The 17,210-nt window shown below is 42.0% G+C and overlaps 1 protein-coding gene across 3 annotated transcripts in view; it reads left to right on the top strand.

The window, feature by feature from the left end:
• The window catches only part of TNNI3K (TNNI3 interacting kinase), a 176,206-nt gene extending 164,152 nt beyond the window's left edge, over nt 1-12,054 (top strand). For all 3 annotated transcript variants that reach the window (XM_048862616.2, XM_075131732.1, XM_075131731.1), the window contains 2 exons: nt 5,774-5,853; nt 10,495-12,054. In XM_048862616.2, the coding sequence (XP_048718573.1) occupies nt 5,774-5,853; nt 10,495-10,571 (157 nt within the window). In that variant the 3' untranslated portion in view covers nt 10,572-12,054. The remainder of the gene's footprint in view (nt 1-5,773; nt 5,854-10,494) is intronic.
• The last annotated feature ends 5,156 nt before the right edge of the window (nt 12,055-17,210 follow it).

The raw sequence follows: 17,210 nt of genomic DNA, 5'->3' as shown, positions 1-17,210 counted from the left end.
CAGCAGCTCCACCACTGTTGCGGTGGTGGCAACTCACCGGCGACTGCTTGGGGTGGCAAAATTGGTAGAGCCGTCCCTGAGGACAGTGGAGTCCAAATCCTGGTTAGCGCCTCTCGGTGCTACTGTAATAGCAATAAAAATATCAATACTTAATAACGTATGGGCCTTCAGGAAGTCAAAAATCTGTCCTCTGTTCTGAAGGGTTTTTAAAAAATAGTCTTCAAGTTCAGGGAAGTTTTCCAGTTCCTCAGCTAGAAGCCCTCTCTGTGAATAGTTTATATCCAATATTGAGGTGGGTGCTACCCTAACAGTATCTTATATCCAAGGAGCTAAAAAAATTTTACAGAAAGGCTGTATCATCAAAGGCTGCACAGTGGAATAACTCACTGCAGTATGAACCGTGTGCTCAGTCAGCATCACAGATATATACTTTGCTCTTGATTTGTGTATTCAAGGTGGACAGGTTTACACAGTTAAGATATTGTTTCTATAGCAAGTTAATATTTTTGGAAAGAACATTTTGTTTGTTAGTACCAAACCTATTTTGATTTGTATTTAAAATGGAATATTAATTATACAAAGCATTAGTTTAGATAGTGGCATGGTAGATGCAATGAGATTAGAGCCAGGACAGCTATTTGCAATTAGTTTGATTAATTTAGCTTCTTTTTCTATTTGTATTATCTATGAACAGACGTAAAGTACACAGATTTGCTAGTGGTCCAAAATTATTTAACAAATGGCTTATGTGAACATATTTCATTCTGTGGATTGCTCAGAAATGGTTCACTTCAATTAAGCCCTCATCCAAGTCCCTTGAAGTCAATGGAAGGACTCCCATTTATTTTAATGGGCGTTGGATCAGGGCTCGGTTGCTTCAGATAATTGCTATTCATGGTAAGATTTGTACGCCTACTGGTAAATGGCATGGTATTGTTTCTGCCTCTGGACGGGAGGATTCTCAGCCCCACAAAGAAATTTCGCAAGGATCACCAAATGCTTCCTCTTTACAGAAAAGTCCTACAGGATATAATAGAAAACAGTAGACTTTCTATGTGTTTTTTAAACCATCCTATAGAATTAAATAGAAATTTATATCATCATGTGATAGAATTCTGGAGAATGGTCCAAGTAACCTATGGAAAGGAGCTTATTCGTGATTGAAGTCTGTATTTCACATAACTTCTATCAAAACCTGTTTTTTCATTGTTATACAGTTCTGTAGGACTCTTCCAAAAGGCCTGCAGGACTGTTCATGCAAGCATTTCTATGCGTTTTCATGACGTTTTCTCTTTCTATGGACATCCTAGCAACTAAAAAATTCTAAGTGCTAATGTCTATGGGAAATGAATGAAAAGGTTCAAAATACAATATAATTTTTTTTATTAAAATTGATGTTCATTAATCCTTTTTTGCAGCATCCACCTAGTTCTGTTTTACACACACACTGAAAGCCATCATAAGCAACCTCTCAAAGGACTGATAAAAAGGACTGGTGCTCAACGGAAGTATTCTTTTCTTAAGACAGGGGGGTATATTAAGAGTGATCCTGTGTACAGTTTTTTGTGCAGAGTAAATACGGTAACATATATATTGTTTTCTTTTTTATATACCACAATACATGTGCACAAAGAGAGTGAGAGAGAGAGTCTGGCTTTATAAAGTCATGTATCAATGCAAACATCCCTGAAGATTCAATATGCTTTTTTACTCAAAACCAAAACATTAGTTGTAAGTTTGTAGCCTCTGTGAAATATTTCAAATACATGGCAGTGATCCATGTTTTGCATGTTGAAGAAATTCACTAGTTTTAAGTCATTGCATTCATACCAGCCTGTCTCAACAACAGAGCAGCATGAGATTCCTTTCAAGAATTCTTGTGACCCAGTACAGGATACTGAGGTAAATAAAGATGATCTTTGAGTTCTCTGCACTCAGAAGAAAAAGGAACAATATTCTGAACAGGAAGCTCAAACCAATGTGCTTCACAGAAATGGACTTGTGCTTTACAGAGTTACTGTGTTTCTCTAAGCCATTGTATCAATGTAGGCTGGAATTTTCAAAGGAACCTAAGGGAATTTGGTGCCCCACTCCAATTGAAATTCACCTAACTCCCTTGCATTCGTTTGAAAAACCCAAGCCACAGGCTTAATGCATAATATCTGTATACCACTCACTGGACATAACATGTCATGTATGTTCAGGATCCAACACATGGAAGCAAGGTGATCAGAGACAAACTTTTAGTTCTCTCTATGAACATATATGTATACACTTATAATGCTTGAGTGAAGGAAATAGAAGGTCAAAATGTTGGATCCCAGCACATATTATATCTGGTGAACTGTACAAATGCACCTTCCCTGCTATGGTGAGACTGTATGTGATTAATAGGGCAGCTGAGGAATTGAGATGTCTTACTTTGGCTGCATTCCGTGGAATAGTGGGCACACACTTTGAACAGCTTGCCAACTAATATCTATGAAGGTATTGAGTAAAATACTCAAAAGCATCCTGGTCATTTATTAGCCTAACTGCTATTGACTTGCAGTGGGATTTAGGCTATGTTTGAATGGCCCTGCAGTTCATACTACAGGGCTATGACTGCCGTATGCACTAGAGTGGTGCTTGGTAACTGCCCTGTGTGGCTACTGCCGGTACAAACTAAAAGGTACGTAGTTTGGGTTAGCGTAATCCTCTTTGAACAGGACTAAGTGAACATGAACTAGCTACCTTTTAGTTTGTGCCCGCAGCATCCATATTGGGGAGTTACAGCACATCAGGCTCGTGTGCACTGCAATTCACACCCCAAAGTCCACACTGCAGGATTCTGAAGTGACCAAGGCCTGGGCTACACACCATTTTTGTGGTGATATAACAATGTTGGTAAGGGGTATGATTTTTTTAACCAACATAGTTATATCAGTACAAACCCTAGGGTGGATGCACTGGTATAAAGGTGCCTTCCACCAACCAGTGTAACTTATTCCTATGTGAGACTAAACTATACTGGTCTCAGCACATTTATAGCATTCACACAGTGGGGTGTTATACTGCTATAACTGACAAGGCTTTAGGCATTTCTGAAAATTGTACTCATTGACTTTATCGGAAACACAAAATGGTCTCTAAGCATTTATTCTTTTTTGTGACTTATGTTTTCCCATTGCTGTGCCTTCTGAGCTTATCGTTCAAATGATGGCACTTTATTAGCAGGCTGATGCTTCTCTGAAGCAATGGCCTGCTATATAAGTTGTTTGTGTAAATGTAGCTTTGAGACATTGTTTCTTTTATGAAAACTGCTGGGACCTATTTGGGTGCTATTGAAATTGTATATTTTGCATTTAGACCCTGACACAAATTAGCTATCATTGCCCAGGGGATATAAATTAGTATTAATTTAAGATACTGTGGAGCTGGAGCAGTGACAGAGACAAAGTATTGCTTCTGTAAATAGCCAGAATGAAGCCATGAGTTGAGGTTAGTGGATAAATTAGTAAATATTTCTATTCAGCTAAGAATAGGAATGTTGGGGAAAAGGTTTTCTCTTTCCGCTGTACCACAGAACTACACCTTTGCTGCTGGGGCCCACAGAGGAGACATGCTGTAGGGAAATATAGTGCATGGCTTGGAAATGTATTCCCTTTTTTAAAATATAAATCTTGCATATACTGAGTGCTGAGTGAATTTCTTGATGATTGTAGCTGGAGTCAGGCCTGAATCAGAATCCCAGACCTTTGGGAAAATTCAGATCTGGATCTGAAGTTAATGGCTGGACAAACCAAAATCTTGGATCAGACATCCCCAATCTTTGGGAGAGTTAGATCGGGTTCAGGCTCCTTTCTAATTAAAGAACACTAGTTGGTGTAAGGCACAAAGTTAAAAGCCAATTGAAGTTAGCCATTTAACGGTTCTCAAACTTTAACAAGTCGAGGACCCCAAAGCCAGCTTCTAATTTTCCCCAGGGGTGCTCAACCCCCACTCAGCCCCAAGCTCCACCCCCACTCCACCCTTTCCCCCAAGGCCCCACACCTTCCCCTCCTCTTCCCCACCTCTTTCCACCCCCTTCTCCGAGCGTGCCCTGTTCCCACTCCTCCCACTCCCTTCCAGCACCTTCTGCACACTGCTGAACAGCTGTTCCACGGTGTGCAGAAGGCACAGGGAGGGAGGGGGAAGAGTTGATCAGCAGGACCAGCAACCCAGGACATGACTCGCAGACCCCTGGAGTACCCTCGCAGACCTCAGCAGTCCACGGACCCCAGTTTGAGAACCGCTGGCCTAAGATATGCAATGGTCCCACTGTTCAATTGCAAAATATTTACTAGGACATTTTATCAATGACAACAAAGGTCTGTTTATGTCCAGAGTTCTAAAAAGACAGAGTATGCTCCAGGGTTTAGTACAGGTGCTGGGAGTCATGTGTCCTGGGTTCTATTCTTAGTTTTGCTGCTTACATGCTATGCAAACTTTAGCAAGCCACTTAACTTTTCTGCGCTGCAGTTTGCCCATCTGTAAAATGTGTATAATAATGTAGCTCATAGTTATCACAGTGAGCTGATCAATAGTTGTCAGGCATTATGGATTTGAGTGGCTACAGAGGGGCAACAAATTAATAAAGCCTTTCAGGATAATGCTTACACTATTATTTAAACTCCCTCACCCCTGCAAAAGTATTCCCCCCAAAAGTTTTTTCTCCAAAGAAACAATAGATGAGCTGCTCCAAAACCAAATTTTTTGTCTCCTTCCCTATAAAAGCTCATCCAATGCAGAACAAAAATGTCAAGTATTATTATACATACAAAAAATAAGTTGATATCTCAGGGAGGAAAGGAACATCTTTTATGTTTTTATTAGTCAGTGTCCTTTTGAAGGAGAAAACGTCATTTTATTCATGTAATAAAGGTTATAACAGAAAAGCAGAGAGATTTTTAAAATGAAAAAGGTCTGATTTAAAATCAGCTTTGGTACAATGGAGACTAAAGGATAAAATATCACCAGTGTCTAACCATTCTTGAAAGCCATCTAATTTTTTCAGGGGTAAAATCAGCCCACTTGTGAGAACCTTACCTGCCATTAGTTAGCAGCTTGCCTCACTGAAATCACCAAGGAAACTGCATTGTTGCAAATAATCTCAAGTGTCCTTTCCAGCGACGTCTCCAACTAGTGTGCCTGGAGATGCTATGTCACAGTAACCACCACGAATCACTATATATCTTGCCTTATTCTTTTACATTTCCCTGGAAATACAGCTGTCTTGGGGCTTCTTGTTTTCTTTTCTCTGGGCATGCTCAATTTCTGTTTGCCTGTTATCTGAGATGAGCCGGTAAAGGACAGTCTTTACCTGATAGCTTTTGACAATCGAGGATAACTAAACCCACTGGCAGTGTGGTGGTGGTAGTGGTCAGTACCACTGAAAGACAGCTTGGGGATGTTCTTTGTCAGATAAACTAATTTGCAGGAACCTGATAGCAGTGATGCATAAAATATTGATGCCTAGAATTGCTACAAAAATAGCAATCTACAAGCAAGTGTGAAGCCAAAACAACATATTTGGAGAGAGTTACTCTGGGAATGTGTGGTGTGTGCACATGTGTTTGACTCACGATCCTGAGTAAGAGCCCTTCATTCCAAAGGCTTTATTGTGAATGCTGGTAGCAGGACATCCAAGCAAGTATATTTCATGCTACTGTCTTTTGCCTCAAAGTTTATTAATGGAAAAGCCAATGCAACTCATTTCGGTCACTGTAATTGAGGTGTCATATCAATTTTACAGCACTGGTCAACACCCTTCGCAAGGCCTGTCCTTGGATGACATGAGAAGGAATTTCCAGTACCCGCCTATTGACAGAAATGGTGAGTCCAAGCAGAATTCTCGTCTTCAGCAAATGCTGAGCTTAGTTGTACTTGTTTTCCTTGGAGCTGATGTACTTGCCTCTGAATTTAAGTGGCATGAGTGTTGAGAGGCATTTTTCACCCCAAGCTGAAAACGATCAGCCCTTGCGGGGGCCAAAGCATGTCAGCAAAGGAGACCAAAGCTCCAGTGGCTCTTGGGGAAGGCTCTTAGTAGAGGGGAGTGCCACCTCTGTAGCATTGTCGCTCCCTTCTTATGGAGGTCCCCCGGCAGATATTCATTGGGGGTTAAAATCTAGAGCTGAAGGAGACACAAGCAGGAGGACTTGTTCCCTAATGGCCTCCTAGATGCATTTAAGCATACAGCACTATAGTCACCTAAGGCATCAACAAATTCTTTGAAAAGTCATTTGCTGTGACAGCTGCTTAGTACAACTAATCACCGTTGTCACACCGTTACCTTGTAGCTGTTTGTCGTAGCTACCTGTTTTCTTTGGTCATATACTGAGACCATACAGGACAGATTTTTAAAGGTATTTTATTAAAGGTATCAAGTGAAATCAATGGCAGTTAGAGGCCTAAATACCTTTAAAAATCTAGCCCTGAGCTCTTTGGGGCCAGGGCTGTCTGTTCATTATAAGTGTGTAGAGTACCTCACCCACTGTGCACTAAGCCCTGACTGGGGCCTCTGGGCACTACTGTAGTGCAAATAAAAAATAATGATAGTTGTAAAAATAGGTTTATGGTGCTAGAATAAATGGAAACATTTAAGGAAAAGAAGTTTAAGTACCTCCGACTTGTTGCCTCTTCTTGTGGTACAGCAGTTTGTCAGAACCATCCTGGTATGTCACAGGCTGGTTTGAGAACAGATTCTTCTGAGAAGAAATTAGGGCTCCATGTGTGACATTCTTACCGTTTACTTTAAATGTGACACTTACTCATAGTTGTGGGAGGGGGTTCACGGGACAACTGTAAAACCTGGAACGCTGTCACAATAAAGTGCGCTGCCCAGAAACAGCCTTAGCCCAGTGGCAGTAGAGAATGGTTGTGTCGATAACATAGAGGTGCTCTCAAGAACCAGCACTATCAATGGCAGTAGCATCGAGAAGGGAAATAACGCGAATAATAAATAACATACTGAGCACTCAGCAGCTCCCACTGAGGTCCCTTAATGACAGGTGCTGGCTGCTCAGCACTTTGGAAAATGTGCACACTTATTTAAGTGTCAAAATATGGAGTTCGGAGCCAGGTTTTAGGCTCCCATTTTTTGAAAGTCTAGGTGTAATGTAAGTGGAGGGTTCATAGTATTGTCATCCTTCTGGCCTGAGCGCATAGCCAATAATTGGGTTTATTTGTTTTCATTAGGTGCAGAAATTGATTATAGGAGTCTGGTATATTTGTTGGTGCAATCCAGTTTATTTACAGAGAATGTACAAAGTCCCTGTTTTCCTGAATACAGTAGAAACAAACAACAGCAGGCAGTTTCCTTGTTCGCAATTTACAAGCTGCTCCTCCAGTTAGTTCTGTGCCCAGGGAGGACTGTCTCTCTGCTCCATCTCAGGGCCACACTCATGACTGCTTCTCTCACTGCCTCCTTGCTTTCTTGACTTCCTGCCTCTCCACCCGCACACATCTTGCTAGGGGACACAGTCTTGTCCCCTAGCCCATACATTTGCAACCAGTTCCAGGGAAACCCCTGTCATTCTCTCTGGATTGGTTCTTGCTTAGGCCTTGCCATGCGGCCCAGTGCTTTGGGCAGTGGCTTCTGTTGTTTCCAGCTATCACTATGTAAAATTGGCTAAATTGCTCCTTCCATTTATCCTGAATGAAGGGTGCTGAGCACACCCATTGGTTTAACCAGGTCTGTGATTGTCTAGTGATCAAAGACCTTTTTGGTGACAAGCATTAACACTTTGCACCATAACCATACAATATATAGGTAGGTACATAAAATCCACAGTTATATTAAAATACAATGAGCAATTTAGAGTTGTTTAAAGACCTGTGCTTGCAGCTCCGCAGCCACACATATCACCAGCCAGAATTCAAGTATCTTGGGACTTTTCAATTCTGGGTGGAATCTTCAGGCCACATGTCTTCTTAGAGTACATCTCTGTACTGTGATGTCTCCACAGGTAAATTTCCACATCACAGGTAAATTATTACACATGTATATAGAAGCCCCGCATGCCTTTGGCTTCAGTAGTGGAAATTTCAGCAGTTACACTGATTCTGCACTAACCTCTTAAGCATTCAATGGACATTTTGTACTCACCAGTGTAGTAGCAGCCATAGGTCCAGATGGACAGGAATTTTGGATCCCAGTGATATTTGCACAGTAGGCAGCTCTGTTGCCCCTAACTGCATACAAAAGAGTATGTCACACTCAAGGGGTTAAATGATAGGCACTATGGGTGGATGATGACTTTTCTTCCTGGGTGTGAAGCAGTGGTTTGGGGGCAAAATAGAGGTGTTGCTCTCACTCCAAGTGTCCTTATTTTGTATATTTTGAGGATATTTTTCCTTTTGTCAATAGGATTAAGGTGTCTAAGAGCCTTAGAAATGCTCTCACCCATCCATGTTTCTCCTTTTATGTGGCTAGATAGCTCAGTGGAGTGCAGTGATAGAATCTGTCTATACCAATGATCCCCAAACTGTGGGGCACTCCCCCTACAGGGATGCAGAGGAACATTCTGGGGGGGGACGCGGAGGGACCCAGGCCAGCCCCCACAGGGGGCAGGGTGGGAGCGCCACCCAGCCCCACTTCGCCACCCAGCCCCGCTCTGCCCCCCAACTTTGCTCCCTCCTCAGTCCCAGCTCCCAGCCCCGCCCTGCAGCCTCAGCCTGCCCCGCAGCCTCCACTCCTGGCCCCAGCCCCACTCCCAGCCCTGGACACAGCTCCTCTCCCAGCCCCAGCCCTGCCCACATCTGCGGCCCCAGCCTCGGCCTGCTTTCCCCTGTCCTGACCCCCCACCCCCGCCCCGAGAGCCATGGCCACATTCCCAGCCCTGGGAAGGAGGGAGGCACAGACAAGGATAAGGGAGGGCATGACCGTGAAAAGTTTGGGGCCCACTGGTCTATACTGCAATCAAGGGTTGTGATGGCAGCAATGTAGATGTACTCAAGCTAGCTTTAATCTAGCTAGCTTGGGTCTTGGAGCCATGAAACCACAGCAGCATGAGTTTCAGCAGTGGCTGTACTCACCAACCCAGAACCACGGATAATAAGTTGGGTGGCTAGCACACACTCTATGTGGCTTTACTGCTCTGGCACCTGAGCTACCTAGGTAAAGGATAGCTTGGCTATGTCTACAAAACTGATTCCAACCCCGCCGTACCCACAGATAGAGCTGGGCTGGAAATCATTTCCCTTTTTAAGTATATGAAGACGTACCGTGACTCCACACAAGTATTCCTTTTTTAGTCCAAAGGCCACGTGGTGCTAATTATATCCAAAATGCCAATACAAGCACATACCCACACAGATTTTATATCCTCGCAGCAATACAGTTATAAGCATTGGCCAAAATACTCACAACAAAACCAGGCCCGAGAGATTCCTTCCCGTCAAGGTGTGACTCAAAGGGGGAAGACAATAAAACTTCTCAAATCCTTGCTTTTTATACACTAAACAAAAAAAGTAATGTTATCGCTGGTTATTGGGCTTTAGTCAAAGATACAAAAGAAGGTTTTAGGGCTAAACCCTTTGCCTGGTACCCAGAGAACCAGGTTTCCTATATTTCCATTACATCAGCACACAGCTTTAGTAAGATAACACGGCTATTTCCAAGGCCATTACACATTTAACGCAAACTACTTTTCTTTCTTGTGGTCTTATTCTTTTGGTCACTCGCCTAGTGCTCATTCAAATTCTCAAAATCAATTTAAAGCCAAAGTTGGCTTAGGCCCCTGTAGGCCCATTCTCCTCCAGGCTGCTAAAGTGCAGTGGTGTTAAGCTTAGCTGTTCAGGTTTTTGTTTGATTATTTTTTCTCCTTCTTTACTATATGTTTTATCTTTTGCCAAAAAATATTTGGGATATTAACTTTTTTCTGGTACGTGACTAGAGCTGTATAAATCCTCAGTAGCCAGAAATTTGAGATGGTTGGGTCAGATTTAGACAAGTTACAGCAGAGCCATAAGAACAGCAATAACTGTTGGCCAGTGAACTAGTTCACCTTAATTGGAAATATAGTGCAATGGCAGTAGATCCCCTCTTGATAACCTCCAAGAATTAAAGCATAAAGAATTATTCATAACAGGCTGCTTACTCTGGCCCTTTTGGACTCCAATTTGAAAGGTCAGAAAAGATATTTTACTATAAAACATACACTGTATTATTAAAATACTTGGACTCAAGTTTTGTGTCAATCATTGATGTTTTACTGTGCCTGATTGCTGTTAATTCCTTGCATGAACGATAGGGTCTGCAGGCTTTGTGTTCTATTTCTGAAATTTTCCTCAGAAGATTATATTGACTTGGGGTTCGTAGGCAGGAAAAAGACATCAGCATGTGCATTGCTTATTTATCTCAAAAAGACGTTCGTATTATCTTTATGACATGGTCACTGGCTGGAAAGGAGAAAAGTGTTGCTATGTTGAGAGGTGATTGTGAATAACACGTGAACTTCTCTCGGCTTTATGCAGGTTACGTGTCTGATCCCATGAGTTCTATGCGATTTCATTCCTGCAGTAATAGTGGCAGCTTTGAAGACAGCAGCTGACAGCATGAACCATCTACCTGGAAAGAGATTCCCCATAAACTGACAGCAGCAATTCTTACTGTGTCAGCGTAGCTCCCAGTCATCATACATGACACCAAAGATGCCTAAATTGGCTTGTTTATTTACTGACGGTGACTATTTCTATCATAAATTATGCTGTAACTTATTTTTCCTGCCAGCATGCTTAGGGTTTTCTGGTGGTACATATCTGCCTTTCCTTAATAAAAGCAAATGTCCACAAGGAATGGTGCACCTCAAACTTGAACATTAATAATTTGAAAAAAGAGATTAAAGCAAAAATAAATCTGTTAAAAGTTACAGAGTTCTAGGGCAAGTTGTTTTCCTTTGGACTGCAGTAAGGCTTGTGCAGATATCATAAACTTCCCAACTGATACAAACAAAGTAGCAACAAAGCCAGCCGGAATCACAGGAAAGAATCAGCTCATAATTCCTGAAGCCACAACAGGACACAGCACAGCCAATATTGGTCCAGCTTTCAAACAGTTTCCTTATTTTCTTTTAGGGTTTGTCTTTGTTTAGAAACTTCCAGTTTTCCAATTCCGTATGTTGCACAGCTGTAGTTCTCCAGGCCCTCAGTCCTGTAGTTCTTCTCAATCCCAGGTCCTGGATGCCTTAAACCCTCCGTATGAGAATGAAGAAATCCTTAGCTGACTGTCCTAATTGGCTTCTGAACAGATTTTTTCTCATATCTGCTTTTTACTTCAGGTTGTGTGCCTTACATCCTCAAATTACATAGAAAATGCTCTCTAGTTCCCTTATGCTTATGTTAAAAAAAATGTAACCAGCTAGAGAGAGATAAGAAACTAAACCCCAACCCATATAAGTTTAATGTAGCCATATAAAATTTTTGTGTCACAAATGTAATAACCTTGCAGCAAGACAAAAGGTTACGTTTTCACCCATCCAAAGCAAGGCTACTCTGTAGTGCCATCTAGTGACTCTACGCACATGAGTATTGGGTTCCAGCGTTTTCATAGCAAGTGGTTCAGTCAATTGGTTCTATGACAAAATTTTAATTACCAGGAACCCCCTTTTATTACTTACACACACACACACACACACACACACACACACACACACAAAGGAAGAAAAAGAACTTGAACTATGGTTCTGGAAGCTAATGCAAAGTTAAATCCTTTAGTAACTATTTTGTATTGTTTGGAAAATAAAATTTAGCAGAGAGATTGTGTTGCTATAATATTTTTCTTAGCTGCATTAGAGTATATAACTGTCAGGCTGAGTAGAAACTCATGTTCAAGATTTGTGGTTTTCTGAGAATATTCTGTAGGTTTGTTTCTCATGACTGGTGTTTCTGATTTTGAGCTCTGTGATTAGGCATAGTAACTGCTATAGCATTTGGTCTATAAATGTGTAATAAATTTTATTGACTCGAGTCTTCTCTGCATGTTGTTAGTTTCAGGATCCTGTAGCAATAAAAATGTGGACGGTTTAGCTTGGAGAACTTTGTAGGTGGTGCAGTGTTTTATTATTTGTTTTACTTCAGAGTTATCTGATGCATTCTGGGGAAAAACAAAACTGAAATATTAACATCTTCAGAATGTGGCTTCCCTCCCTCACTCTCAGCCCCAAGGCATCCCCTGAGCAACTCCTTTGGCTTGTGAAAGGCTAAGGCTTCATTTACAGGAAACAAACCAATTAGGTAAATGTAAACGTTACGGCTAGTCATATAGAGAAATGTTGAGAATCCAGCTCCTCATCAAGAGGATTAATCGTCAGAATAGCATTTCCCTGCATAGAAATGAAAGCTCTTCTCCACCAGGAACACTGATAGCTGATTAGCCCCCTCTAGACTTCCAAACCTGGCACACCTACTCCTGGGTATCTCTATCAAGACAGCAGCTTCTCTGCCAGCTTCTCTGCCCCCCCACCCCCACAGACACACCATCAGAAGGAAAGAGGTGGAGTGGCGTCACTCACCATCATAATTCCCGTGGGGCATGAAGGTTCACAGCTAACCAATGCAGTTTGTGTTCACAAGAGATCATGTCCTCCTGCTCGTATTGTAGCTACTAGCTGGTTTTACATTGATTTCCATGGGAGCAGGAGCAGGCCCACAAAGCATTGCTCTCACTTTTAACCAACTCTTTGAGACATTTTTCTAAGCCGAAATCAGAAAGCTTCTACTCCTCTTACTCATTAATCCTCCAGCCTGCCAACCTGCATTGCATCTGCCATATCTTGGCTGAGTCAGAGCTAGTTCATTTCTATCCAGATCACTGTCCCAATCTGACATTGGGAAAGCCATGAGACTATGGACTCTGGATCCAATGACAAGCAGAGCTAAGCATCGTCAGCACAGTATTGCCACAGCAGCCCTGAATATCTCACAGCTGAACAGGAGCAGTGACATGTATGTGACCCCACAGAAGGTGAGTAAGTGCACTGAACCATCCTCTGGACTAGTCAGGAAAGAAAGGACTGACCCCCACTGACGACCTGCCCACAGCTGTCGCTGGTAGGCCCTAGTAGTGAGTCAAGGCCCTCATGTGGTCAGTGCTACATAAAGTCACTGATAAAAACTAATAAAAAGAGCACGAAGTCTTCGGCCTTGTCTATTGCTAGAAAGAGACTGTTAACCGTCCCAGCAAAAGACTGTGAAATCAATACTTTATTGGCTTTGTATTGCTCACAGGCCTGGTCTATATTGAACATTTCTAGAGATGCTCTCTCCACTGCTACAGAGCCGGTGCAGCTCCCTGCTTGGAGCAGGGCTAGACAACACGCTGGTAACACCTGTGCATGGTCTATCCTAACCTCTTGTAGGGAGGGCTACAGCACAGGTGGGAGAAAGGCAGTGTCTGCACTAAACATTTCCAGACAGAGTCATTCAAGCATATATAGTGTAGAGATAGAGCTGGGCGAAATTTTGCCAAAAAAATGCATGTTTAGGTAGATTGAAACATTTTCAAATTTGTGTCAGATTCACTGCATTTTGCGGGGGGAGGGGGGGATCCAAAAGCTGAAAAATGTTGTTTTGCCATTTTCAAAATTAAATGTTTTGAATTTTCAGTTCAAAATGACATTTCATTTTGACGTGTACGTCCATTTTATTAAAAAAACAAAAAGTGAAAAACAAACCCTTGAAAATTAAATGAAAGGGTTTCTCAAGGGATGGGCGGCAATGCCTTTGTCCAGACACAAAAGTGGTACTGGGGATGAGTGAGGGCATTAGGGAAGGGGATGCTGAAAGGAGGAAGGTGCTGTTTCTCTTAGGGAAACTGGAAGGGCACTGCTTAATTATAAAACCGCCCAGGAGTACTATGGAGGTGGGCTGATATTGAGGGTAGGGAGTAAATACAGCGATATCACATTCTGTTAAGGCAGTGGTTCTCAACCAGGGACCTGGGGCCCCCCGGGGTGCCGCAAGCAGGACCAGTGTTAGATTTGCTGGGGCCCAGGGCAGAAAGCCAAAGTCCCACTGCACGGGGATGAAACCTGGGGCTCTCAACCCCACCACCTGGGGCTGAAGCAGAAGGCTGAGCAACTTAGCTTCACAGTGTCCCTGTGGCATGAGGGCCCTGGGCAATTGCCCTACTTGCTACCCCCTAACACTGGCCCTGGCTTTTATATGCAGAAAACCAGTTATTGTGGCACAGGTGGGCCATGGAGTTTTTATAGCATATTTGGGGGGAGGGGGCGGCCTCAGAAAGAAAAAGATTGAGAACCCTGCTTTAAGGTATCAAATAATTGCACTGGCCAGTGCAGTAGACAGGATACTGTGGTAAATGAACCCACAGTCCCATCTGAAAATTCTGTTCTTGCATCCAATAGTTTTCTAATAGATGTGAACGTTGTCAGTGTTGTATGTTCCCCTAACTTGCAGCAAATGCTTGATGACCCTCCATTAATATAATAGCTCCATGTCAAATCTGGAAATGAATCTGGATTAGAAAAAAAAGTCCATTTTCCATGATGAGTCCTTTTTTCTAATAGCCCTATGTGACTGCTGCTAGCTGATCTGTAGAACTTTCATCAGTTTGCCCCAATGTGTTATTTGGGGATATTGGCTAGTATCAGGAAAGTAATTTTGAAAGTCTACAAAAGCAAACTTTAATACATTGAAATGTAATGCATTAGACAAGTCCAACTGATCAAATCTATGCAAAGCAAACAGTTTTTACCAGTAATTAAAATAATTGGGACTTGAAGAAAACAATCTCCCTGTTAATTGATCTCTATAGACAAAATATCAGGCCCTAGGGGAGAAAACATAGTGATCAGTTATTAATACAAATGGCAATTCTGCAAAATTGAAATACTGATTAGAACATGCTCCAGAAGTCAAATTAGTATGTACCTTTTCTGGAAAAACCCAGAGAACCCAGTTATTTGAAATATTTATAAAGGATAAGACCCTACTGAGATAAATTAGTTTATTTTCAAGACCATCCAGTCCATAGTAGCTACAGCAATGTTATAAATTGTTATATGAATGATAATCAGATAGTTATCGGAGGATCCACATTAAAAACTGATAAAGGAACAAGCAGACATAGCACAAATCAGAAATAAAAACTTTCCTTTCATTGTGTGCACTTTAGATATTCCATATAAGATAAATGTTTCCATTAACTTCAATGGACTGTTCCCTGTTCAGAAAATAGAAACGACACCCCAAAAAATCAAGCCCACCACATTATGCTCCCACGCGTGACAACACAGGCTTGTTGTAATCATACTTGCCGGTTGTTGGAATTCAAACAGGCTTTTTGCATACAAAACATGAAATTTACAGCTGGGGTTTAACACTGGCAAATTACACAGATTCAATTTCAGCTGTGCAAGCCAGCAACAGTAACTATGAAGTACATAGCCATTGTCCACTGACATTTTTGCGAACGCTGAAGATGTCTTTGCTGAGCCAGGGATGAGTTACGCCAGTGGCAACACAGTTAAATATTTTGATGGTCTCATGTTTCATCTAATCATTAGTCTTTTTTATACCTAATTTGTTTCCTTCTAAATGTGTCCTTCAGGTTTCCTTTGTGACCCAACTACAAGTAAGCAAGGGAGCGCATAGATAACATTTTACAAAATTCTGTACTTTCACCTGTTTGCTTTTCTTATAAAAATTCTACCTGCCTGGATTCCTGATATATCCACATTTTGAATTTATCTGAACCAGCCATCTTTACAGCCAGTGGAGCAGGGTTAAAAAAATGTCAAATGATGATCTGAATTGGAAAGGATCAATTTCATCAAGAGCCATAATGATTATCCAAAATTTGGCTCAGCGCCTTTGATTTAGAAACAATGTGCCAAATGTATTTAGATACCAAAGTAATGAGCACTGTCAGACAGAAAAATAGGATGATGGTATGCTCAGAGCTTAGAAACTGACTAGTCTGCTTCAGGATTTTATTTTAATGTAACTGTTTGATATTTACATCTCGATTTGTGAATTACAGTATTTGGGTAAATATATAGCCTTAAAATGGATAGAGGAACTTATGTCACCACCCTGGTGTACAGCAGTTTGATACATAGTTCACCATTCATTTTCTTAATGGCGAAAATAAGGTTTAGAAGAGAACTTTATAAATAATTCAAGTATTTTTAATAATGCAATGTTTGGCTCTCAACTTCCTACAATCACTAAAATATTATTTTAGCTCACAGGAATTCCCATCTGCCCCACACCTTTCACCAGCATGGGAACTACTGTCAGGGCCATCCCTAGGGAAGTGCGGGGCCTGGGGCAGAAGTGACAGATTCATCTCTTCCGGGACTGACCGGGCTGCCCAATCGCACCGGCCCGTGGAGCCCCCCACAAAGCACGGGGCCTGGAGTGGTTGCCCTGATTCACCCTACCCAAGGGATGGCTCTGACTTCTATGGGTTTTGCTAGCATTTCATGGCACCTTTTCTTTCATCTTTTACTTATGATGTAATTGGATCTAGTTACGAATTTTGCTGTAACAGAAACTCTTGCTCCACATGCTCAGCTTCAGCATGCACCTGAAACACCATGTTTTCTGCCATGTCACCCATAATGGTTGGTATAATGCCAGATATGCCATTGAGCAGTGCAGCAGTTACTGCAGGACTCTGGGATCCAGGGCAAAGGAGTTGGGGGGCACAGGTAGTATTCGCAAAAAGAAAAGGAGTACTTGTGGCACCTTAGAGACTAACCAATTTATTTGAGCATAAGCTTTCGTGGGGAAATAGGCTTGAATAGAGACTGGGAGTGGCTAAGTCATTATGCAAGGTAACCTAAGTTAATTGTATCCAATTTGCAAATGAATTCCAATTCAACAGTCTCTCACTGGAGTCTGCTTTTGAAGTTTTTTTGTTGTAATATCACAACTTTCATGTCTGTAATCGCATGACCAGAGGGATTGAAGTGTTCTCCGACTGGTTTATGAATGTGGTGTTTATGTGACCATCTGGACCCATGGAAAAGAAGCCCTTGAGGAATTCCACCATGATTTCAACAATTTCCATGCCACCATCAACCTCAGCCTGGTCCAGTCCACACAAGAGATCCACTTCCTGGACACTATAGTGCTAATAAACAATGGTCACACAAACACCACCCTATACCGGAAACCTACTGACCGCTATTCCTACCTGCATGCCTCCAGCTTTCACCCTGACC

The sequence above is a fragment of the Caretta caretta genome, chromosome 8 (genome assembly GCF_965140235.1).
Source record: "Caretta caretta isolate rCarCar2 chromosome 8, rCarCar1.hap1, whole genome shotgun sequence".
Classification (NCBI taxonomy): domain Eukaryota; kingdom Metazoa; phylum Chordata; order Testudines; family Cheloniidae; genus Caretta; species Caretta caretta.
Note: the sequence above shows the minus strand (reverse complement) of the source record. Positions and strands in the feature narration are given on the sequence as shown.